This window comes from Pelodiscus sinensis, chromosome 26 (genome assembly GCF_049634645.1).
Source record: "Pelodiscus sinensis isolate JC-2024 chromosome 26, ASM4963464v1, whole genome shotgun sequence".
Lineage (NCBI taxonomy): Eukaryota > Metazoa > Chordata > Testudines > Trionychidae > Pelodiscus > Pelodiscus sinensis.
The window spans coordinates 17,171,568-17,197,178 of record NC_134736.1 but is presented as its reverse complement, the minus strand read 5'-3'; the positions used below and the strand labels follow the sequence as shown (position 1 = coordinate 17,197,178).

The 25,611-nt window shown below is 49.4% G+C and overlaps 2 protein-coding genes across 2 annotated transcripts in view; both read right to left on the bottom strand.

Annotated features, from left to right (window-relative positions):
- Window positions 1-2,054, bottom strand: part of LOC142820499 (uncharacterized) — a 33,499-nt gene extending 31,445 nt beyond the window's left edge. Inside the window, exons 1-3 of the mRNA XM_075909530.1 lie at window positions 1,451-2,054; window positions 734-946; window positions 132-258 (exon numbers count right to left, since the gene is read on the bottom strand). The gene's annotated coding sequence lies outside the window, so the exon portion shown is untranslated. The remainder of the gene's footprint in view (window positions 1-131; window positions 259-733; window positions 947-1,450) is intronic.
- On the bottom strand, window positions 128-25,611 carry LOC112544722 (uncharacterized). Its single transcript, XM_075909274.1, has 18 exons — window positions 22,940-25,611; window positions 22,676-22,822; window positions 21,765-21,929; window positions 20,178-20,329; window positions 19,719-19,887; window positions 16,450-16,558; window positions 15,455-15,600; window positions 14,472-14,597; window positions 13,801-13,980; window positions 13,398-13,622; window positions 12,419-12,545; window positions 11,298-11,497; window positions 10,271-10,483; window positions 4,104-4,249; window positions 3,454-3,581; window positions 1,941-2,073; window positions 1,451-1,583; window positions 128-258 (listed from the first exon to the last, which is right to left on the bottom strand). The coding sequence occupies exons 1-18, from the start codon at window positions 23,025-23,027 to the stop codon at window positions 128-130; spliced, it is 2,718 nt and encodes a 905-aa protein (XP_075765389.1). The 5' UTR covers window positions 23,028-25,611.

Sequence of the window (25,611 nt, the reverse complement as noted above, 5' to 3'; positions counted from 1 at the left end):
TGGATTTTCATGTGCTGCTCCCTGTCACACACCCAGCCTTTCGCGGAAGGAAAGAAGGGAAATGTGCAACATCTCATCGAGGCAACTCTACTCACTCTTGAGCTCCCTTTCCCAGTAGCATAAGGAGTTACCTGGAGATATTGAGGTGAGTCTCCCGAATGAGATAGTCCAGTCTTCGGAAAGGGCCAAAATCCCAGCTAGGATTGCTGTTGAACAGGTGCTGCTTCTGATAGACAGGGTAGTGGCTGGAAGCACGATCTGAGCAAGAGAAGCACAGAGTTAGCCATTCTGAGCCTCTTGGTTAGGGTGGGTGCAATCATGCTGCATGGCACTGAGAAGTGCATGGGACCCAAGGGGTGTGACACCACCTAATGATAACACTTCGAATGTGCATACCACTGGGGGGCTCACTGTGCTTTCCACACAGACAAGAGAAGCCTCACAATCCGGGGGAGGTACTTCAATCCTCATTATACAAATAGGAAAATTAAGAGAATAGTTAAGTGCCATGTCCATGGCGTCACACTGAGCCAGTGGCAGGTCCTAGAATAGACTCCAGGAGCCTTGCAGGCAGGCATGTCTAAAGGTAGAAAGGCAGGGGACATGTGGAAGAGATTCAGGCATGCAGTACCAGCTGACACTTTGGTAGACAGTCAAGGCGTGGTGGTTCCAGGCAAACAGGATGACTAGACTGACTAGAAGACAGCATGAGACTCTACATGACGAGACTCACCCTGGGGATGGATGGTGAGCTGGAAAAGGATGGCATCTCCCACACTCAAACACAAGATAGGGTTGGGGATGTGGAGTAAAGGGCGAGTGTCCTTGGAGGAGGCAGTCTGCTCGCTACGCCGTCCTCTCTGCAATGGCAGATCCAACCCAACATTTTCCAGGGCTGGGCGTGGTGAAAAAGAGGACAGGAGAGGGAACTTCACTGGGAAAGTGCCTGCCAGAGAGGCAAGATCAGACACAATCTACTCCTGGACATGGAAAAGCTGCTTTTCCCCATCCCACCACACCACACCACCCCCCCTTCTACTCTTGGAACCCAACTCTACTCTCACTGAGACTGGTGTCAATCAGGAAACACCCAACTGAAATCAAAGGTCCACTGGCGGGAGAGGCGCGTCAGACCTTTGCTCAGCACTGCACTGGTTGGCAATGACACCGAATCCTCCAGTAGTTTATTGGAAAACTAGAGTGATCTCATAGCCACCAACCAGATAGTTGTGGCAGGTAGGTGCCGGGAGGGAGGGGGGGGGGCGGAGCTGAAAGTGCAGCCAATCAATGTTCCTCTGACTACAGGGCCACATTCTAGATTTCCTGTAAAAGGGGACCTCCTTGTTTAACATGGAACATTTGGACACAAATCTCTGCTGCCCCATGTAGCTCAGAGGGAATATAAGGCTATTTGCTGACTCTTCATCTTTACTGAGATCTCATGACTCACCTGTGAGGAATGCATCCAGTACGGCTGCACTGGAAATAATGAAACCAAATACCCCCGTGGGATCAAACAGAACCAAATGCACTTGCTGGCTCTTCTGCACATTTTCATCTGGGCCCAGAACATTTGTCACCTTCTGCAAAGTAGAGCAGGGCCAAAGGGGACTAGAGAATGACCAGTGATACTACAGTATTAACGTTGGAAGCAGCCTCCCTCCCGCAACCCTGCTCCATCTTTACCTTCAATGAATGTGTCTAAGACTCCCTAGAGACACCTCTTTCCTACATTCAGCCCCATTCAGTACATCCTTGCTATTCTGTAAGGATTCACCATCTTCTTGCTTTCTCAGTATTCCATGTCCTCTGGACAATACGGAGTCACTCCCTCCTTCCTGTGCACAGCCTGGATTCTCCACATCACACCAACACGCCTGGCACAATCCCCATACCTATGTGCAATGTACTAGTGTTCTCCTCAGCCTGCCTCTACTCACTCTGTGCTCTCCTGCTTCAGTCTTCAGGAAAAGCTCTGAATCAGTGCCCAGGCTCAGAGAGATCTGTGGGGCATTCTGCAAGCACTCTCGATCGCACAGCTCTTCGGCAGAGACGTACTGCTCACAGCGACACCTTGCCAAGGAGAGAAAGGGTTGTGGTTACTCATAGTCACTGGGTACGCAGCTGCAAGATGCTGATGGTCAGACTAGCTTCATTATTCTGTAATCTGCATAGTCAAGTGATTATTTCTGTAAAAGCTGTAAAAACATAGTGAACTTACAGAGTCAATGACATGTGAGGTCCATCTACTGCAGTACCTCAGAGTGAGTGATAAGAACCAGACTGGTTTCAGAGGCAGTCATGTTAGTCTGTTTCAGCACACACAACAAATAGTCCAATGGCACCTTAAAGACTAACAATTTTATTATGGCATAAACTTTCGTGAATTGCAACTCACTTCATCAGATGCATGAAGTGAAAGAAACAGAAACAAATAGTAGGGATACAGAAGTGGGTGTGTTACATCAGAGCTAATTTAATCAGGGTGGATGGATAAGGAGGTGAGAATAGCTAAAGTGGAAAATTACTTATTGTAATGAAAGAGCCATTGTCAAATTTGCATATGAGTTCCAGCTCAGCAGTTTCACACTGCAGTCTGTGAAGTTTTTTTTGCTTGCGGATGGCAACTTTCAAATCAACTTTCAAAACAGTTCAGTTTGGCCAATGTACATGGCAGAGGGGCATTGCTGGCGTACGCTGGACTATATCGCATTAGTAGATGTGCAGGTGAACAAGCCTTCGATGATATGGTTGATGTGGTTAGATCCTATGATAGTGTCACTAAGGTAGATGTGTGGACAGTTGGCAACAGGGTTTGTTGGAGGGATCAGATCCTGGGTTAGTGTTTCTGTTGTGGGGTGTGTGGCTGGTTGTGAGTGTGTGTTTCAGGTTGGGGGGCTGTCTGTAAGTGAGGCGTGGCCTGCTTCCCACAAAGCAAGGGATCATCATCTAGGATAGGCTGAAGACAGCAAAGCCAACAGCCACCGTGGGCCCCATGGCCAGGTGTGTGTGGGGCCTGTATCCGTGCCCAGAAGGGGTGGGGCTGAGGATGAGGGCAGTCAGCCCTTAGCACCACCCACTCTGCGGCAACCCCAACCCAGGCCTTCAGTGTCACACAAAGCACCCAGCACGGCACTCCAGTTCTCTGGTGGCAATTCAAAGGGGCCTGGGGCTCCAGCCACTGCTGCTGCTGGGAGCCCTGGGCCCTTCTCAGTCACTGGGCCCCGGGGCAGTTGTTCCCAATTTGGCAGGCCTTGATGCGGGTTCCTCTACAGTGAGGACCTGGGCTGAGGACATCATCTCATTCACACAGACCACACAGCACTTCCTCCGCTCCCGACCTGGGCCAGTTTCACGTGATGAACTGACCGGGAAGTCACTGGCTACGTAACCCATCACAAATACTCTGAGCTGGCTGGTGCTTTCCTAGCAGGAGGCTGGAGTGAGACTTACATGCCCAGCTCTGCACTGAGCTCTCCACTCGGCGCACCGCAGAAGGGAGAGCAGTCATGTAGTTCGGGGGCAATGCATTTGCGTGTGGATGCCAGACGGACTTCCCCAGGAGCACAGCGCTCCTCTACCTGCAACAACAACACGAGCACACACACGCAAGACAGGCTTAGGCACAAACACATTACGCCATGGCCAGAGCAGCATCACTTGAGTGGTCTCTCCCCGCCCCAGCCAACAACCAAGCCCCAATATTGGGCGGGTAACTTCTCCTCCGGTGAATGGGTGGTGAGGAGGAACAATGAGAACAATTTCACATCCGCTCTGACTGAACTAAGCCAGAATGACAATCCCAGAGACACAAGTCCCATAAATATAGCCTCATGCCATAGTACATAAGCACCTCGTAGCACTGTGGTGAGGGAGAGAAGTATTATCCCCATTTCACAGACAGGGAAGTGAGGCACAGAAAGACTGAGTGTCTTGCCCAGGGTCACGGAGGAGTATTTTGTGGCAGAACAGGGAATTGGTCCCCCGATTCTTCAGTCCCAAATTTGTATTCTCACCACAGCACCATCCTCCCATATGTTACATTACCTGCCCCTCAGCCATCCAGCCTCAGCTCGTAGGGCTGTTCTGCAGAAATATCTTACCTGAGGCTGGCAGTCTTGATCACTGTTGGTGTCAGAATTTGTCTTGCCTCTCTCATCATAGTAGATGTATCCTGCTTGACAGATACAAGAGCCATCTGACTCCTGAAAAGCCCGGTTCAGCCCATGGCAGCTACAGCTCCGAGCCCCTTTGGAGACAAGAACAACAGTGCTATGGAATTAGATGTGCAAATCAATGGAAGGGAGCATATTTTGTGGAACAAACTGTGCCCACCAAAAGGGAACTTTCCCTATGTCATCTGCTTCCCATCTGGCTCCATGGTGTACCTGACAGCTTTATTGACATACCCAAATGCACAGTCACTTTATCCTTGGAAGGTTTATATATCTCCCTCTCTCACTCTGTGTGTGTGGGGGGGGGGGGGGGGAGGGGGGAAGCATGATTCAGCTGCCTTATGCAGCTGCAATATTGTCAGAGAAGTTCCTGTGGCAGGATCCTTCACTGAGAGGTGGGAAAGACCCAAGTGGGGTTGGGGTGGGTTGGGATGCAGAAGTGGTAGGTAGACAAGCCCTCTTAACTTGTCCACTGAGCCATCTGGGTCATGATGGTACCTGCTGAGGCCTCTGTGGATTGCTGTCCCAGACCACTAGGGGTGACTGGAAATGCTGGAGTTATGCAGGAAGGCAGAACCCATCCTGTTATCTACTCTTCCCTCTCTCTTGTGCCCAATGGGACTAAATCCCCTCAGCTACCACAGTTTGTGTGGGGAAGGTTAAAGTTCTGTGCACTCAGTCTCAGGTGTGGTACAGAGGAGGCGGGAGCTGAGGGTTGGAGGCAAGCACAGACCATCCCAGAGACCCCAGATGGTCGTCCTATTCACGGATCAGGAAGTCAGTCATAATGAGCAGAGGCCAATGGTGTTTTACCATCCCTCTCGAAGCAAGCAAAGAGAAGTTACTCACTTCGTATAGTAACAATTGTTCTTCGAGATGTGTGTCCCTGTGAGTGCTCCACAGCTGGTGTCAGGCTCGTCCTGGCACCACAGAGTGGAGACTTTGAGAGCAGTGATCGGGTGGGCTGCACATGAGCTGCACATGCGCGAGTGGAGAGCGACGCTTCTGCCTTTGAAGTAGCGTGCGCAGCCTGCTTCTTTGTTTCTTCTTTGACACCCTCATGGGCTGCTATTATTGCCCAAAGAAGCGGGGAGGAAGGTGTGTAGTGGAGCACCCACAGGGCCACACATCTCGAAGAACAATCGTTACTGCACGAATCAAGTAACTTCTCTTTCTTCTTTGAGTGATGTCCCTGTGGGTGCTCCACAGTTGGTGACTGTGTAGACGTGCCTATTGAGATGGATGATGGACTTCGATCAATTGCTACAGATCGTGGAGAGACCTGCATTGGCTACTGCGGTATCTGTTGTGGAGCATGGTGGAATAGCGTAATGCTTTCTGAAGGTGTGATTAGATGACCATGTCGCTGCTCTGCGTATTTCCTGGAGTAAAACTCCCTTTAGGAAAGCAACGGATGTCACCATAGCTCTGGTGGAGTGGGCCTTCAGATTCATTGGTAATGCCCTATTGATGTTATGAGCTTTGCTATGCACTGGGAACACAGTGGATTTTCCTTGGACCTCTCAGCCAGGGAAACCATCAATCTCTGGGACGAATGAAAGGATCGAGTTCTATCGAGATAGAAGGCAATTGCGCTTCTGATGTCCAGGGTGTGTAATATAGCTTCTTTCCTGGAATGATGTGGTTTTGGGTAGAAAGTGGGAAGGATTATTGGTTCATTGATATGGAATTCTGAGTTCACTTTGGGTAAGGAGGACAGGTGTGGCCACAGGATGACCTTGTGCTTGTAAAAGGTTGTGTATGGAGGTGAGAAAGTGAGAGCTGCGTGTTCGCTGACAGGCTTGCAGAAGTGATCACCAGAAGGAAAAACGTTTTCATGGTAAGAAAGGTAAGTGGTGCAGTTGCCATTGGTTCAAAAGGTGGTCTTGTGAGAGAGTGTACGACCAATTCTAAGTCCCACATGAGGGGAAAGGGTTTTTGAGGTGGGTGAAAGTTCTGCAGGCCTTTCCAGAATCTTTTTGAGATGGGGTGGGCAACTATGGAGAACCCATCAATGGAAGGGTGGAAGGCCATAATGTGCACCAGGAGCAGTGAAACTGGCAAATTTTGTTGTTTCAGGTGCATGATGTACTCCTGTACTTGGTGGAGCAGTGACCTGGATGGTCCGAGTGCCCTATGTGTGCACCACTGTGCAAACTGGTGCCACTTGTATAGGTAAGTCTTGCATGTTGTTCATCTCCTGCTATGCAGCAGAACATTTTTCACTTGTTGGGAGCACTGCTGCTCCGCTCCCAAGAACCAGATAGGTACCATGCCATCTGGTGGAGCCTTTGTGGTTGGGGGTGAAGTATTGGCCCCCGGTTCTAGGAGCGCAGGCCTGGGTGGTTTGGAAGTGGGTAGGGAGGTTGTAGAGACAGGTGATAAAGACATGTGAACCATGTCTATTGGCGCTAGGCTGGAGCTATCAAGATCACCCGGGCCCCATCCATCTGTATCTTCCGGAGGACTCTGGGAATGAGAGGAATGGGTAGGAAGGTGTATGGGTATAATAGGTGCTGCCCCTCTCCCCCAAGTGAGAAGCATGGCATCACCCAAGGAGCCATGCCCTGTGCCCACTCTGGAGGAGTGTCCATCATAATTTGTTTGGACGGCTGGTCCTGGTGGAAAGGTACCCCGTTGCAGAGGTTGTGTACCTGTGTCCACCATTGTAGGGAGGTGAGGACTTTTGGGGGAGGGGAAACGTGCCTGTGGAACTGACAGCTGGCTGATGTGTACACTGAAGAGATGTTGGAAACAAGAGAGGTGTTGGAAACAAGGGAGGTGCAGCCTGGCATGCAGGACCACATATGTGGTAGCCGCCATGTGCCCCATAAGTTTGAGGCACTTTATGATGGGTACCGTTAGGCTGGTGGTAATGGTCATAATGAGATTTCTTATATTGTCGAACCAGTGATTGGGGAGATAGGCTCGAGCTGTTGTGGAGTCTATACAAGCCCCTATGAACTCCAAAGATTATGTGGGGCGTAGTATGGATTTCTGCTCCTTGATGATGAAGCCCAGAGACTGAAGCGTAGTCTTCATGATTGTGACCATGTCTTTGATGGTCCGTTGTGAGGTACCTCGGATAAGACAATCATCTAGATAGGGGATATTGTGATCCCATTACGTCTTAGATATGCCGGTCACCACAAGGGTCTTGGAAAAAACTGTGAGGGCAGATGAAAGTCCGAACAGGAGAACTCTGCATTGAAAGTGGTCTGAGGCTACCGTGAATGTAGGAAGCGCCAGTGTGTCGGGTGCATTGTGATGTGAAAATACGCATCTCAAAGGCTGAGGGCTGTGAACCAGTCCCCCCTCTCCAGTGTTGGAATTATTGTGGTGAGCATGACCATTTTGAAGCATTGCCTGTGAAGATATTTGCTTAATTGGTCTCCAACCTCCTGTTCTCCTTTCAGTGAGAGAGTAATTCAAATAAAATCTGCTCCCTTTGTATTTTTTGGGGACCCGCTCTATGGCTCCTATTTTGAGAAGGTGTAAAACCTCCTGCTGGAGCAGAGTCTCGTGAGAGGGGTCCCTGAAGAGGGAGGAAGAGGGTAAGGAGGTTGAAGTAATTGCCGTGAAAGGGATAGAATAACCATAGTTGACAATTTCTAGGACCCACTGGTCTGTAGTGATTACTGCCCACTGATCGTAGAAGGGGCACAAGTGATGATGAAATATATTGTGCTCACCTGGTTCTGTAATTGGGGGAAGGTTGGGCAAACTTGCTGCCTCGAGGCCTGGGTCGCAAAAGAATGGTTGTTTGGGGCCCTCTTTCGTTGGTTTCGAGATCTGAAGTGGTTTTGCTCAAAGGGTCGGTATTGGTGCTGTCTAGTGAAGGTTGTGTCCCTGTGTCTTTGATAGGGCGTGTAGCGCTTTCTTTGGTAAGGAGGAGTGTACATCCGTAATGTGCAAAGGGTAGTGCGTGAATCTTTGCTGTAATTAGTGCTTCATTGGTACCTGCAGCAAACAATTTTGCTTTGTTGAAAGGCAGGTCCTCTACTTTGGCCTGAGGTTCTTAGAGACTCCCACTGCTTGCGGCCCAGATGAATGTCTCGTCACCATGGATGTCGCAGTGGACCTAGCCACAGTGTCTGTGGCATCCCGGGCCATTTGCAGCACTGTACAGGATATAGTGTGACCCTGCTTAATGATTTCCTCGAGGATAGATCTTTTATCCTCTGCAAGATTGTGTATGAGTTCTATTAATTTTGTGTAATTGTCAAAATCATGATTTGCAAGCAGTGCTGTATAGTTAGCTATGTGTAGCTAGAGGGCTGATGAAGAGTACACTTTTCTCCCAAACACAGGGAGGTGTTTGTGATCCTTGTCCTGTGTATGTGTTTAATGTTGTGGGTTCTTGGACCTATGATTAGCAACGTCAACCACTACGGAGTTTGGTTGAGGGTGCAGGTAGAGAAAGTCCATGCTTTTAGATGGCATTAAATACTTTCTATTGTCCCTTTTATTAGTTGGAGGGGCCATGGCAGGTGTTTGCCAGACTTCATCGGCAGCCTCAAGGATTGCTTCATCAAGAGGCAGTGCAATTTTGGACTTCGCAGAGGGCTGTAGATTCTTTAGGATTTCGTGTTGTTTCTTCCGGACCTCTGATAAAACTACCTCCTGACTGGTAGCCACCCTTTTAAATAGGTCCTGGACCTATTTAAAAGGGTGGCTACCAGTCAGGAGGTAGTTTTATATCATCAGTGGATGTTGGGTTGTTTGGAATAATCGCTTCATCAGGAGCGGAGGATGAATTATCATTCGGTGCTATATCAGATCGGTGGACAGTTGGGTCATCCTTGATCTGTCCTTCCTCTAGACCTGAGCCCTCAGATGAGGAATGTGCTGCATCTGAGTGCATGGAGAGCAGTAACGTTTGTGCGGGTGTAGGTGGTGCAGTGGTGTATCATGGTGCCCACTAATGATAGAAGGACCATTGGCTGCGATGAGAGTCATAGCAATGACAATCAGTGTGCCACAGAGTATGTTGATAATGTGGTGGTTTGTAAGCCTCATAACGTGCGTGTGCCCTATCTGGGGAGGAATTTTGTGAGTAGAACATGCTCCCTGTATCCCCGTAGTAGGCACTGAATTGTGATAAGGACGGTGACCTGAATTGTGATAAGGACGAGCCCCTTGTTTGTAGTGAGCCAGATGCCTTTAATGCCAGTGGTGCCTCTGTCACCACAGGGCCCTTACTAGGTCCCGTTTTTTTGGTAGTTGATTGAGAGGGCTGTTTCGAGCACATCTTTGAGCCAGCTCATTATTGAGGAGGCTTGAGACATTTCCGTTCCTGGCTCATCTCCTTTGCTAATTCTTGAGGAGTAGAGAGCAGGCTGGTGCGGGTCTAGGTTCTGAGCGTGTTCTCTGAGGAGAAGGGCTTGGATGTTTGCCCTGAGGAGAAGTTGTGCTCGAGACCTTATTTCCCTCTTGATAATTATGGGGGTCTATCCATAGACTCCGTGCGCACTGTGAGCTCCCTTTCTTTGCAAGCTCTGGTTGTGAGGCAATGGCAATGGACACATTTCTGAGGTACATGTGTCACCCCAAACAGTGGGCATCAGAGGCTGACAAATTCTCATCATTTGCTGCATCTTTTCTCCTTAGGAGAGTCTGGCATGTCTCTCAGAAGCTATCTATAGTGGTACGAGCAGCTGAGACTGTTTGTGGGTCGCTGGTTTCTGTTTCCTTTTTCTTTTGTTTGCCACTGCGCGGCGGTAAAAGCTGGAGGCGGCGGCTTTTTTGTTTTGTTTTTGTTTTCTGTGTAAAAAGAAGGTAGTGCTGAGTGCCTCAGGGCTATCTAACCTGATAAGGTGGTTCCGCCTTGTCTTGCAGAGCGCGCTGAAGAGGAGAGAACTGAGCTCCGTCTGTGGCCGAGGGCGGCGAAGAGGGAACTGAGGAGAGACGGCCGCGCGCGCTACTTCAAAAGGCGGGAGCGCTGCTCTCCGCTCGCGCATGCACAGCCCGCCTGCTCGCTGCTCTCAAAGTCTCCGATCTGCGGGTCCAGGACGAGCCTGGCACCAACTGTGGAGCACCCGTGGGGACATCACTCGAAGGAGAACGTGGCTTTCCCCACACTGGCCATGACTCACCTGGCTGTGAGGAGGAAGAGCTCCCACAAGGGAAACACCCTGTCTGAGCAGAGAGGTGGTTGAAGGATCCAGCAGGGCAGGCATGACATTCTTCAGGCTGCTTTGCCAGACTGCTGTTCCCATGGGTCCCAGGGGGGCAGGGCACTGGTGCAGGAGCCATGGCAGGGCAGTAATACCCCCTGGGGCAGGGCTGCTGGAGATAACTTGCTGTGCCTGGGAAAAGCAATGGGGGCATTTCAGACACAGAGACTGCTGTCCCCTCCAATGGGGAAACACTGGGCAGAAAAGGAAAAACCCAGCCCAGTGCAATTCAGGAGACAGGCCCGGGGAATAAATTATTCTATTGGGATGGGGCCTGTGGCACCCAATGTGTAAATACATGAGCCTCACCATGCCCTGCACAAGTAGCTCGTGTGCCCAGCATGCCTAATAAAGGATCCAGGTGGAAACATCGCCATCAGCTGCTTGAAAGATTCTTCCTTTCCCTTGAAAGCTAACATGTGGCTGTGTCTACATTGGCGCGATCTTGCGCAAAAGCGGCCGCTTTTGTGCAAAGCTTGCTGCCTGTCTACACTGGCCCCAAGTTCTTGTGCAAGAACACTGACGTTCTAATGTGTGAAATCAGGGCTTCTTGCGCAAGAACTGCGATGCTCCCGCTCAGGAATAAGCCCTCCTGCGCAACTGTTCTTGTGCAAGAGGCCAGTGTAGACAGGCAACATGAATTCCTTGCGCGAGAAAGCCCGATGGTTAAAATGGCCTTCGGCGCTTTCTTGCGCAAGAGAGCGTCTACACTGGCACGGATGCTCTTGTGCAAAGGCACATGCCAGTGTAGATGTTCTCTTGCGCAAATACTTTAACGCAAGAACGCTTGCGCTAAAGAATATTTGCGCAAGATCATGCCAATGTAAACGTAGCCCCACAGTCACATGGGAAGTCCTGAGGGTTCTGTAACACCCAGATTCACCATGGGGCCCTCCTCCCACAGTCCAGCCTCCTCCTCCATGCATTCCCCTCCTCCCTCAGTTACCTTGTGGGCAGCTGAAGCCTGATGGGCAGGGCTGGCAGGTGGAACCGATCAGGGAATCACTCCGGTAGGTGCCTGGATCACAAACCCTGCAGCATTTTTCAAAGGAGTCCCTTGAGCCGGTCACATTCAGGGCTGTGTATCCTCCCTTACAAAGCAGTGGATGGGCGCTGCCTGGAGGGCAGTAATAGGGGAACACACATCTATGGGGAGAGACAAAGGCCAGAAGCAAAGTTAATGGGCAACACTCTTTTGCTGAATTTCCTGGTGGCCAGGCTGGGAGGTAACTAGTCTTCACAGCATCCCAGAAGGTTTATATATCCAAAGGAGAGGAGGAGGAGGAGAGAGGATATAGTCCCCAGGAAAAATAGCAGTTAAACTTCTGCCTGGGAGGAAATAGTTGCTACATTTTCAGAGAAGTGATAGAACGGAACCTGTTTCAAATGGAAGGGTCTGTATATATTTAGTCAAACTCCATTCGAACGCAGTGAAGCTTCTCTCACTACACTATAAACAGAGTTTCACCATATCACAGTTCCCTGAAAGCAGGTTTGAATGCATAGGCAACCGTCTAAAACCCAGAGCTAGATGGAGAGTGATACTTGCATGGATACATTCAGAATGACCCTCAGGGGCACTACAATATAACACCAGAGTGGACTGTTAGACTATACAATGTGAAAATATCACCTCATATTAAATTAGCAAAAGCAGCATTTAATTCAGAACCTTTGGAAAGGCTCTCACGTTTCTGAGCACACAGTTCTGGATTATGGTGTCATGGGGATGCAGATAACACGTAGCCATGCAAACCTACATTTTATAATTTCCCAGAATGAATTTCCAAAAACATGAAAGTAACTTACAGGCCAAATTCTTGCTTCCAGCCCCTTTCCCCAATCCAGCCTCAGGCTGCTTGCTACAAATTGAGGACCACTTTATTTGGTCCCAATAGTTTAAGTCCTAATATTTCAAAATCTGTAATTGTGTTGGAAAATATTGTTGCACCGTTTGCAAAATGCATGAAGGTTGTGACTAAAATCTTCTGATGCTGCAGCAGGTGCATTTCAGAGTCTACAGAGCTGCCAAGAGCCTCGTGCTACCTACATCCCAAGAATACTCACCGCTGCTCAGGAGTGTTGTATGTGGACGACCCTTCTGGACAATAATATCCCCCAGGACACATGGAAGGGACCGCTGTGCGGAGCCCACAATAGGAGCCATGTCTGCATATGACTGGATTCACTGAACCTGATGGGGAACATAAGAACTGGTGAAATGTGATGTTCCAGGGAGCAGGGGAAGGGAACGGAAGGGATAACCCTGTAATCATTCAGTGGGCGAGACGTGGCTAGGATGATGGAGGTCACATCAGTGAAGTGCCTTGTGACATCATTATGGTGTGCAACCTCATGGCCTGCCAAGGAATAGATGGAGGGATAACACTGAACAAGACCTAAGAGTTCCTAATGTGAATTACCTCCAATGGGAAAAGTATGCCCTTAACAGAGAGAGGCAGAGGAGACTGTGAGAGCAGCCAGAGAGTTGTGTGGTCTATAGACCAGGTATGACAGCACATCCCTATATGCCCCACCTTGCTCAGTGAAGGACTCAGATTCATTTGCTGCGAGTCCATTGACTTGTCTATTAGTGTCATCTTTAAATACAGAAAGGGACTGGCTCATGTCCGGCTGTTGCAAAGAACCTGTTCTTCTCCAGTTGCAGCTCATTGTTTGGGTGTCACGATCACAGAAACTGAGGGTGGGATCCTAAGGGTGACAACCTGCTCACAATGTCACTTCAGGGTGAGAGGCAGCCAGGAGCAGTTCCCTCTCATTTTTTTCAATCCATGTGCAGAATAAATTTTGTTATGTGCACTGAGGCATGTGTGGATGTGCACCACCAGTAGAAACACATGCTGCTGGCTGTGGGCCTGCAGGCACTCTGCTAATCAGCTCAGTGACATTTGAATCTCCCCTGGATGGCACCTAAATGTTCAGCTTACAGGGAACACTGCCCAGGAGGCTCATTGCAAGGAAGTGATCACAGGGTCCTGTCAGAGTCAGGAGCCACTGTACTCAGTGGTGTGCATGGGCATCTCACCTGGTGGGCACTCATAGCCAGATGGGCAAAGAGTTCCTTGGATATTGGGCAGCCCCGTCTCTGCTGGGTCCGGGCAATAATATCCAGGAGAGCAGAGGTCACATTCTTCCAAAGATGCTGCACCAGGATGGGTCCTGAAGGTTCCAGGAGGGCAAAAAACCCTGTCCCCTTTACCTGGGCACCAGTACCCAGGGGGGCAAAGATAGTCCTCAAAACTGGTGAGGCCTGGCGGAGAGAGAGAAGAGGAGAGCAGGGGAGGGAGAAAGTGCCAAGCTGTGCCGGCTCTGCCATATCCGTGAGCTAGAATTTCCACCCCCTCCTGTCTCAGGATTGACCTGCAGCAATGGGAGATTTGCAGCTGACTCCAACAGCAGCAATACTGGACCCTCAGATGGCAGCTCACCTGGTGTTTGGCAGAGGTAACCTGGGGGGCAAGGCTGGCAATCCGCCAGGCTCCGTGCCCCTGGTGCTGTGCGGTAAGTGTGCTCAGGGCATTGCTGAGGTGCCAGGACTGTGACGGGCTCAGTGCGATTCACCCCACCACAGTAGTGTCCAGGGGGACACGGATAGGTCACTGGGTCCCCTGAAGAAACAGAAAACAGGAGCATCAGCAGAGACACTCTCCAGCCAAAACTTCTTCCCCAGACTCCTCTTGGGCATCTCATACTGGATCCTATTCGCATACCCACATGCACAGAACCCAGCCACAAACAGCACACCGCTCTTCTGGGGGACTAGAACTACGGGACATGGGGGGACTGGAGACTGAATTTGATTTGAGGCCCTTCTCTAGATTCTGAATCCCTGCATACTACTGTATTACATGAGTAGTAATAGTAGAAGTATAATGTACATAGAGTGGGTACTTATTCTTTCCTCTGCAGTAGCCAGCCCTGGTCACCCGCGGATGACGACAGGGTAGCTTACTGGGTGGACCATGGATTTGTCCAAGCTCCCTGTGTTCCACATTCCAGACCCTGCATCAGTACCAGCCTGACGAGGTCAGTAATTTCATGCACACACTTTCCTCAGTGACACATGATCTATAACTCCTACTGTCTCCCAAGTTTGGACCTGCTTTGCACCAGTGGCCCGGTGGACAGGGTAGGCAGTCCTCTCTCCGCTTCGCCCCCGGGATGGCTCCAATGGTGTTGGGGGGGCATGGCGTGGGCACCTCTGAGCCTTCGTGGCAGTAGAAACCTGAGAGAGAAACAACAAAACGTCCCTTCTGACAGGCAAGTGTCTCCGTAGCTGTCTCCCTGTGATACAGCAAAATAGTCCCCTTCAGAGCGTGACAAGCCACGAATCCAGGATCATGAATTCTCACGGCAGACACTGGAACCATTAGCTTCACCTGACAGGCCAAAGAGGTGAGAACTGGCAGTGGGCGGAGTCCAGAGCTCCAGAAGCCCCGCTCCGACATAAAGATAGACCAGAGGGAGAACTGTCTCCTCTGGCAGCTAACCCGGAAGAGCCCACCTTCTGGGACCCTCTCTCCTGCCCATGGTGAATGACTGGGAGGTGATGAAGCTTATGGACAAAAGCCAGAACTGACCATTCAGAACTCTAATCCAGGTCTCGCTTCGACGCCAAGGCGTTCCATCCACAGCCAGAGGCAAAGCACAACGAACTCTTATGTGAAGGGATCAGAACTTAGGTCTCAAGGCTCTTTTTCCAGATTCAGCACAGAAGGGGGAACAGCGAGCGGGTTGCTCAGCACCTTAGAGCAGCACTTACAAGAGACCGTGGCGCTAGATGGGGCTGAGCATACAGTTCAGCCAGGCTCCGGGTTTGAACACCCGAATTGCTTGAATCGGGGATTTTGGGTCAAGCCCGTCTTTGTTTTGAAATCAGGGAAATGGAAGGAGCTGGTGAGGAAGCAATTACGAATGCAGCACTTTCAATACAGATATATCCTCCTTTAGCTAAGCTGATGGGACCATCAAATCAGGGGTCAGAACAGGTCATGAAGAGATACTAGATACTTGCTCATATCCTGGCTGGTTAAAACCAGATATCTACTGTGCACTTCACATATCACCGTGATTCTCACTCACCTGCTGGGCAGAGACCCGCATGCATCTGCCCCGAGCGGCATTCTGTCAGGGAGCTCCAGGGTACATCATCGCCTTGGGGAGTAGACTCAGAGCTCCCGGCCTGGCAGAAGTACCCAGCAGCACACTTCCCCTCCAAACGCCCGCCCCTGGGGTAGAGAGAGCAGTGGGGATTTTCATATGACGCTGCTTGTGATAGGATATAGGCAAACATTCACTCGTGTCGGACCCCGCCTGCCAAGTACCTATTGCTGGCAAGCTGAGGTACCGGGATGTGGTCCTTTGGCATAAGTATACACATAGACTTAGAGCTCTTTAAAGATTAAGCTGTCACTTGGTACCATTATTTCTATTTTCTATCTTTATTTTCTTTGTAACCATTTTTAAAATCTGTATTTGCTAGCAGTTAAGAAATAGAGCAATAGCCATTGTAACCATTTGCTTGTATAAGTCTTTTTAATAAACCTGTAACTGTTTAAGTTTTAACCTGACTCCTTCAGTTGCTGTAACAGAACCAAGCACAATTTAAAAGAACTTCAGCTGGTCATAAGGGACAGGTATAGGAAGAGCTTGGGCATTTTGGATCGTGTCACTCCCAGGTGACAGATCCCTTGGGGCATCTCTCTGTCTTCCCTAGTCTGCCCACTACGTAGGGATCCTGTATCCTAGCAGCTGAAATCTGAGATGTAATAAGCTCTTCCTATAAACTCTGGGGCATCTGTCAGCCTGTTGACTGCCCTCTGCGACGGGACCCCAGTCCTAGCGGTAAAGGCACGGACGTTAAAGACTCACACACACGCACACACACAGACACACTGCCCTGACTGTCGGCTGACACAGGTTTAACCCAGTGTATATTGGGATCACTTCACCAACTACTGACATACAGCCACCTCTGGGGTAGAAAAGGCAGCTCCTTAACTGTGCACAGCAATGTGGCAGGGAGGTAAAATACTAACATCAACTAAAACTACACAGGCAACCAGCAGAATAAGGACCTGCAGTAGTGACCGGGTGAACAGGCCAGGCATTCTCTCTCTTCCCTCAGGCCAATCATGTCTGGAAGGGTGAACGTGCCATCAGGACACGGAGAAGGAACCAGTGCACCTAGCACAGAAACATGAGAGTAAATATAAAGCCAGAGAAGGCCTGGAAATGCTTTACAGTCCTTTCCTTGTGCAGGTAGTCTGTTATTTGTAACCACTACTATACTGTTTTGAATTGGGAATTCCAATCCCGTGTATGTGCATAGGCACTGTCAGGGTGACAAAACTAGCCATGTCACAAACATGATCTCACTTACAGGGCATAATTATTCACATGCACGGTGCTGACCTAGAAGGACTACAGGGTATCAGGGTCTGAGCAGTGTAGAGGGCATTGCAGAGCCCTTAAGAGCAAATCATCGAATGTTAGAACTGGAAGGGACCTTGAGAGGTCATCAAGTCCAGTCTCCTGCCCTCACGGCAGGACCAAACACCATCTAGATCATCCCTGACAGATGTCTATCCAACCTGCTCTTAAATATCTCCAATGGTGGAGACTTCACGACCTCCCTAGGCAATTTATTCCAGTGCTTTACCACCCTGACAGGTAAGAAGCTTTTCCTAATGTCCAACCTAAACCTCCCTTGCTGCAATTTAAGCCCATTGCTTCTTGTCTTATCCTCAGAGATTAAGGAGAATAATTTCTCTCTCTCCTTCTTCCAACACCCTTTTAGGTGCTTGAAAGCTGCCATCATGTCCCCTCTCAGTCTTCTCTTTTCTAAACTAAACAAACCCAGCTCTTTCAATCTTCCCTCATAGGTCATGTTTTCTAGACCTTTCATCATTTTTGTTGCTCTTCTCTTGACCTTCTCCAGTTTCGCCTCATCTTTCCAGAAATGTGGTGCTCAGAACTGAACACAATACTTTAGTTGAGGCCTAATCAGTGCAGAGTAGAGGGGAAGAATTACTTGTGTTTTGCTCACAACACTCCTGTTAATGCATCCCAGAATCATGTTTGCTTTTTTTGCACGTGTATCACATTGTTGACTCATATTTAGCTTGTGGTCCACTGTGACCCCTAGATCCCTTTCAGCAGTTCTTCTTTCTAGACAGTCACTTCCCATTCTGTATGTGTGCAACTGATTGTTCCACCCTAAGAGGAGTACTTTGCATTTGTCCTTATTAAACTTCATCCTATTTACCTCAGAACGTTTCTCTAGTTTGTCCAGATCATTTTGAATTATGACCCTATTCTCCAAAGCACTTGCAACCCCTCCCAGCTTGGTATCATCTGCAAACTTAATAAGCATACTCTGTATGTCATCATCTAAATTCTTGAAGATATTGAACAGAATTGGCCCCAAAACAGACCCCTGTGGAACCCTACTTATGTCCTTCCAGCATGACTGTGAACCGATAACTACTACACTGTGACAACAGTTATCCAGCCAGTTATGCACCCACTTCATAGTAGCCCCAGCTAGATTGTATTTCCCTAGTTTATTAATAAGAAGGTCATGCAAGACCATGTTAAATGCCTTACTAAAGTCTATGTACACCATGTCCACCACTTCTCCCTTATCTACAAAGCTAGATATCCTATCAAAGAAAGCTATCAGATTGGTTTGACATGATTTGTTCTTTACAAATCCGTGCTAGCTGTTACCTATCACCTTATTATCTTTCAGATGTTTGCAGATGGATTCTTTAATTACTTGCTCCATTATCTTCCCTGGCACAGATGTTAGTCTGATTGGTCTGTAGTTTCCTGGGTTGTTCTTATTTCCCTTTTTATTGATGGGCACTATATTTGCCCTTTTCCAGTCTTCTGGAATCTCTCCCAACTTCCATGATTTTTCAAAGATGATTGCTAAAGGCTCAGATACCTCCTCTATCAGCTCCTTGAGCATTCTAGAGTGCATTTCATCAGGCCCTGCTGACTTGAAGACATCTATCTTTTCTACATATTTTTTTACTTGTTCTTTTTTTATTTTAACTTCTAAACCTACCCCATTTCCACTAGCATTCACTATGTTAGGTATCCCGTCACCATAAAACTGCTTGGTGAAAACTGAAACAAAGAAGTCATTAAGTACCTCTGCCATTTCCAAGTATCCTGTTATTGTTTCTCCCTCTTCACTGAGCAATGGGCCTACCCTGTCCTTGGTCTTCCTCTTGCTTCTAATATGTTTGTAGAATGTCTTCTTGTTACCCTTTATGTCTCTAGCTACATAGTGCTAGAATATTAGAACTGGAAGAGACCTCGAGTGGTCATCAAGTCCAGTCCCCTGCCCTCACAGCAGGACCAAGCACCATCTAAATCAAGGCTTTATTACACTACAAGCCTTTATTTCAGGATAATATTGAACTGGAGGACTTCTTACTCTGACTCCTGTAACCCTCATTTTATGAGGAATAAGAGAAGTCAAAGGAAGAGTCTTCTCCCTTCAACTTCCTGTTGTGTGGACAGCACCAAAAGCCAAATTAAGCTATTTCGACATCTGCTACGCAATTGACATAGCTGAAGTTGCGTATCTTAATTCGACTTTTGCCCTGCTGTGTAGATGTACCCTAAGTGGAGTACTTTGCATATTGAACTTCACCCTATTTACCTTAGACCATTTCTCCAGTTTGTCCAGTTGATTCTGAATTATGACCCTATCCTCCAAAGCCCTTGCAACCCTTCCCCGCTTGATATAATCCACAAACTTTATAAATCACTGCATCCTGAGGCCAAGGCACTACCGAATGAAGAAGGGCTCTGCTTGGCTCCTGCCTGTCAGAGCTCTTCTCCTGTGACTAATCAAATCTAGTAATCTCACACACACTTACACTACTTCTTCTCTCCCTCCTCTCATCAACTTGGGGGAAGATATGCACAAAGGGTCTGATTCTTGCCCGCCAGGCACCCTGTGAGTCATTCACACTAGTGCAGAGGGACTGCATTGTCACTGGATAATGTTTTACATCCAGATCACACGGGTGTAAATGAGTCCATCAGGTATAAGGCAAAGGTAGGTATGGCCCAAGGTTTGCTCCACTTCTACACTCCCATTCCCCAGCTGCTAGAAGATTCCCTCCTTACTTATAGTGAGATGCACTGACATAGGACCAATGGGAAGGTGTATACCCAGCAGAGAAGGGACCAGAAGCGGAAGGGAAAGCAGACGTAGCAGTGTGGCAGGGAAGGGTATATTCTGGCACATGCTATACAGCCAGCCAGGAGAGCAGTATGAACCAGCATATACTAGCGTGCCTGTGAAGGGACATCGATTACATACCTTCAGGGCAGTAGGAGTGTGGTGGGCAGGGCTGGGGGTCTCCTGCAGTTGCCTCTTGGCAGTAGAAACCTGGTTGGCAAGGAATGCAGGACTCAGAACCCCTGTTGGGCTGGTATTCCCCTGTGGGGCAGGGGGTTGGTTGGGCAGACCCAGAGGAACAGAAATGACCCTAGAAATCAGAAACAGAAGGAAGAGCAATGCATAGAGATCCAAGCACATTCATTTGTAAGGGCCACAATCAGAGCTGCTGAAGCCTATGGCAAAACTCCTCTTGACTCATCTGAGGCGGGATTGGACCCATGGCCTCTGCCACTTCTCTCCAAATGAAAGGTGGAAACTCTTTAGCTTAATGCTACCTGGCATTGTTGGCCGTTACCAATGGGCAATACCGACAGAGGTTACAAGACTGAATGGGTTTGGAGACCCAATCGCTGTCTGATCCCAGCCAGAGATCAGTACCTTGGGGCAGAGGAATGCAGTGGGGCTGAAGGAGCTGAAGTTTGCTGGGCAGTAGAAACCCCCTGCACAGGGTCCTGTAGGTGAGCTCAGACCGATACTGGCACAGAAGAACCCAGGATAGCATGGCACACAGCTGCCCGGGGAGGAACCACCTGGAAGGGAAGGGGGAAGTTAGAGTTACAGGGAATGGCAGGTAGGGGAGGAAGAACTCATCTGAACCAGTCACATCAGCGTTGTATTTGCTTATGATCATTATATTGCAATCAGGAGGCTAACGTCTGCACCACTGTCCCCACTGGCTGTAAACCAAACTGTCCTACTGTACGTCACAGGCACTATGCTGCTGAGCACGAAGGCTGTGTCTAGACTGCAGGCTTCTTTCAGAAGAAGCTTTTCCAGAAGAGATCTTCAAAAAAACTTCTTCCGAAAGAGAGCGTCCACACTGCCAGAGCACATCGAAAAGCGATCTGCTTTCTTGAAAGATAGTGTCCCCGCAATGGACGCCATCTCGCATTCAGGCTGTGATTACTATGGATGGAGTGGCCACCAAAGCACCTGTGCTTTTTCCTCTTTCCTCTTCTTGGCTACGTCTAGACTGGCATGATTTTCCGGAAATGCTTTTAACGGAAAAGTTTTCTGTTAAAAGCATTTTCAGAACAGAGCGTCTAGATTGGCACGGACACTTTTCTGCAAAAGCACTTTTGTGCAAAAAAGTCCCGATCACCATTTTCGCGATCGGGGCTTTTTTATGGAAAACAAATCTCAGCTGTCTACACTGGCCCTTTTGCACAAAAGTTTTGCGCAAAAGGGACTTTTACCCGAACGGGAGCAGCATAGTATTTCCGCAAGAAGCACTGATTTCTTACAGTAGGAAGTCAGTGCTTTTGTGGAAATTCAAACGGGCAGTATAGACAGCTGGCAAGTTTTTCCGGAAAAGCGGCTGATTTTCTGGAAAAACTGGCCAGTCTAGACACAGCCCTTGTTAAAGAACTCCGGGTATGTCTACACTACCCCCCTAGTTCGAACTAGGGGGGTAATGAATGCATACCGAACTTGCTAATGAAGCCTGGGATTTGAATTTCCCGGGCTTCATTAGCATAAAGCCGGCTCTGCCATTTTTAAAAGCCGGCTTGTTCGAACCCCGTGCCGCGCGGCTACACGCGGCACGGGCTAGATAGTTCGAACTATGTAGTTATTCCAAACTATCTGTACGCCTCATAGAAAGAGGTTTACCAATGTCAGAAAGACCCCTCTTCTTTCGATTTTCTTTCGAAAGAATGTGATTGCAGTGTGGATGTAATTCAAGTTTTTTTCAGAAAAATAGCCATTTTTCTGAAAAAAAACAACTTTGTAGTGTCGACATAGCCTAAGGAAGAATCTCCTTTAATGCAAGGGACAGGGACTTGGCTTCTATAATTGCATCTTCATTTTAAACCTGGAATTTCCCAGTGGCCCTGGCGTCCCGCGCTGTATCAACCACAATGTTCCCAGGCAGCCATAGATCTGTCACTATACGCTGCACAAGCATCATTAGGCCCGGTTGCTCCGTGTATCCCAGGCAAAATGCCCAAGAGGAGACGCACTCACCGGTGGCGTTACTCAGGGTGCCCACGGGGCAAGCGACTGGGAACTGAGTGCCCTCCGGACAGTAGTGTCCTGGTGGGCAGGGCCCATTGAGGGGGAGCCTGGGTGTCCTCTGTGGAACAGCATCGGCAGCTCCTCCTGAGCAGTAATAGCCGGCTGAACACAGACCTGCCATTGGAAAAAAGGGGGTGCTCAGGGCTCAGCCCGTGGCACTTAGTTCCACAGAGGTTGGGGGAAGAACCTACCTCAACCCCAGAACCAGGCAGCCGGGCCAGGAGAAAAGCAGCTTTCTACTGTCTCCTGTACAGAGTCCACCAGAGGTTTCCCTGTATCCCCACCTCCTTCTGACTTCCTGGGCCCTTTTATTCTAGACTGACCTCCCTTCCTCGGTGTCTACCTCCACCCTCCCTGAATCATTTATACTACCCCCCCCTTCCGCCCCCCGCCCTGGCCTTTCCTTCCCTCCTGTGGAGTGACTGTCCTGTGGAATGAGCTCAGTTTTTCTTCTCTCCCTTCATAACTCAAACCTCTGCATCTTGGCATCATCTTAATTGCTCTGTGCTAGGGAGAGACAGAGAGTAGGGGAGGGGATGCAGGGAAGGAGAGAGCACAGCAAGCTAGGAAGAAACTAGAAATGGGAGAAACAATAGGAAAAGAGAACAGGAAGGAGAGGGGGAAGGGAACAAGCACAGGAATTGCAGGGAGGGGAACTAAAGGACTCAAGATGACAGATCCAAATCTCTTCATACACATTCAGTGAACAGTATGACAGAGTGATGGAGCGAATGAGGTTCCTTTAATTCCCTTCCTTTGATCTCTGTAGAGGAGTCTCCACCACCTCCCCATGCAGCTCAGAAAGACCCACTCGTGGACTTCCAGTGCTTGGTGGTCCTGGATCTATCAGGACAACTTACCATCTGGTTCCCAGTTACCGTCCCCGCTGCAGTACCTCCCCACTGGGCACAGTTTGCATGCAGTGGGAGACAGTGCCCCCTCCAGGGTGTTCATGGTACCTTCAGGGCATGGCAGGGGCATGGCAGTGTGAGCAGGGCAATAGTAACCTGTAAATGCAAAGGGTGCATTAGGAACTCCTCATGCAACAAAGCAACGTCAAGATTCCACCCCATGAACCTCTCATCGGGGGTGTGGGGGTTCTGCTGTGAAGCTGGGCTCCTCACCTTTGGGGCAGCTGACTGGCTCCACAGTGGCAGCAAGTCTGCAGGTCATACCAGCCGGGCAAGGGAGGCAGGTGCTTGCTCCAGGCATAGGGCTGAACGTTCCCGGTTCACAGGGTATTTCCTGCCTGGTGCCTGTAGGACAATGGAAGCCACTTGGGCATTTGTAACCACGAATCCCATCAGAAGGGCAGGGGGCGGAGTTTCCTTCATGGCAAACATACCTGCAAGTGAGAGGAGAGAATTCAAAGAGCTGGAACGTGGGGCTCTCAGCACCGCTGTGATGGAGGAAATGGGCGGGGGCTGGGCATATCTGGGACTTTTGATTGTCAGTGTAAATGACAGTTGTAAAATGTTTATTTGTTTCTGCTGTTGCAACTGAGGTTTGGCTCCACTTGGAGCTTGGGGTATAAATTCCAACCTGAGCCCATATATCCCCGAACAAGCTCAGATCCAGCAAATGTGCTAAAAATCTACCTCCAGCATTCAATGCAAATGTAGCTTAGGGCTCACACCATGCCCCCCGTCTGGCCAGATGGGGGTTTTCATAATGACAGATCTGGAAACTGCTCTTTTCAAAACAGAGGTTTTTACTTCAACTGGGCGAAACTGCTCAGCTCCCCTTGTCCTCGGTCCGGAGAAGTGTGCAGCCACGGAGAGTTAGGCCACTGTCATTTGGGTGGCTAACTTTACTTCTTTATTATTGAGTCACATTTCTGCTGCACAGAACACCAATTCCAAGCAGGGGGGAGGAGGGGAAGGGAGTCCCCATACAACCTGCATCTGGGGCAGCAAACAAACTCCAGTAATTACCTGTGGATATCACTGCCCCAGCGGTGACATAAATACAAGCAGCATTTAATAAGCCCGGTCATTAAAATCCCCATGCCCCCACAACCTCTCCCATCTCCCTCTGGGCTAAGGAGACCACATGGACCCTGATGCACGCCCTGCCTAAAGGATAGACTCTCCAGCCAAAGGGAGACTGACTTCCCAGTTCCTCTCAGGGAGGCTGTACTGCCAGAAGCCGTCTTTCCTACACCAAACGGGGTCCAGCCTCTCCCCATACAGGTGTTCGTCATGTGACCAAGTCACCCCTGAGCTTTCTCTTCAATAAACTACACACACGGAGCATGGTTCGTCTCTCGCTGTGAGGGATGTTTGTGAGATGGATGAGCAATGGCCAAGCAGCATTTTGTAATGTCCTTCTTATTGATAATTGCACCACCTTGTGGGAAAAGAACCTAATGCAGGAAGAGAAAGGAAAACTAAAAGAAAATCATCTGTGTTAATAAATTGCCAGGGGTGCTGACAGTCTGCAGGGGACCCTAGGCCAAGTGGAGGCAGGGCGGCTGGGGGCTTGGGCAGAAGGGGCAGGGCAGCCAGACCTCAATACCACCTGGAGCATGGCGTGCCCCCCCCCAGTCCTCAGAGCTGCCTAGAACAGGCAGTGCAGTGCTCAAGGCAGCAATTTAAAGGGCCTGGAGCTCCAGCAGCTGCTGTTGTCACAGTAGCAGCAGTGGCAGCCAGAATCTCCGGTCCCTTTGAATCACCAGGCCCCAGGGTAACCACCCCCTTTGCCCTACCCCCGCCCTGTCAGCAAGCCTGTAAATTGTACAGTACGTGGCATCACAATAGGCAAGATCTCTGAGCTGAATCATAAGTTTGCAGCAAATGAAACACCTCTGCATTGAATATAGCGCTGGTGGAGGCGCACGGTTAACAGCCATGAAGACTGAAGGCTTCCGTACCGTCTACACACCTTCTGGCTGCATAAGGGACCTGAAATGTCCAGTGCCCGTTCAGGGGGAGACAGTAGGGTCTGTGCGGTTCGGTTCATCCTTGACATCTCTTTGGAGATTGTCAACAAGAGGGCCAGTTGTGTCGCTAGACTGGACTTTCTGTTGGCTGCTCGTGCAAAGACAGTTACAGAATGACCCAGGTGTTGTGGGGTCGCACGTTACACCCAGCTGGCATAAACAATTACGAACAAGTGCAGGACAACAGAGATTCAGACCCAATGTCTTACGGGTCTGAACTCCTATCCGAGCAGGACTGGACTGACCCTGCCAATGCGATTTGCACAGGTTAGTGGACAGCCACCTGCCAACAATGATATTTGATGACTATCAATTCGGGCTGGATTCCAACTGGTGACCTGCGAGGCAAAAGCTCAATATCCTGTTACCAAACTGCTGGATCAGCTGAGTCCTGTGCCCGTATTTGTTAATGACGATGTGTTCCTGGGTGCCCCAGGGTTACTTGCAAAGGAGGCCTGCAGGTCTCAGTTTGCCAATAGAAAAGAGAATGAGAACACTGCACACCCTGCATTGCACGGCGATGTCTGGGACAGATCAGACAACCCTGCCTGACTGCAGTAGCGTCCTGCTGGGCAGGGCTGGCACTGCTCCTCTGCCCCCAGGCCCAGGGAGGGGGAATAGGTTCCAGGAGGGCAGGGCAGAGGATGGCTTGTGCCAGTGGGGCAGAAATGCCCAGGAGGGCAGATGTCATTTCCACGCGGAGGTGGGCCAGCAGATTCCATCTGTGAAACAAAAAAAAACAAAAAAAAAGAGGGAAAATCAGCAGGTTTAAAACTAATCAGCAGGTTTAAAACTAATAACAGAAAGTTCTTTTTCACACAGCGTGTAGTCAACCTGTGGAACTCCTTGCCAGAG

Excerpts from the sequence above, each read along its gene's own strand:
- LOC112544722 (XM_075909274.1), bottom strand. The coding sequence starts at position 23,027 with ATGCCTGGAGCAAGCACCTGCCTCCCTTGCCCGGCTGGTATGACCTGC. Across the intron at positions 20,330-21,764 it reads CACCCTGAGTAACGCCACCG|GTGGTTCCTCCCCGGGCAGC; the intron begins GTGAGTGCGTCT and ends CTTCCCTTCCAG. Across the intron at positions 19,888-20,177 it reads CTGCATTCCTCTGCCCCAAG|GGTCATTTCTGTTCCTCTGG; the intron begins GTACTGATCTCT and ends TCTGATTTCTAG.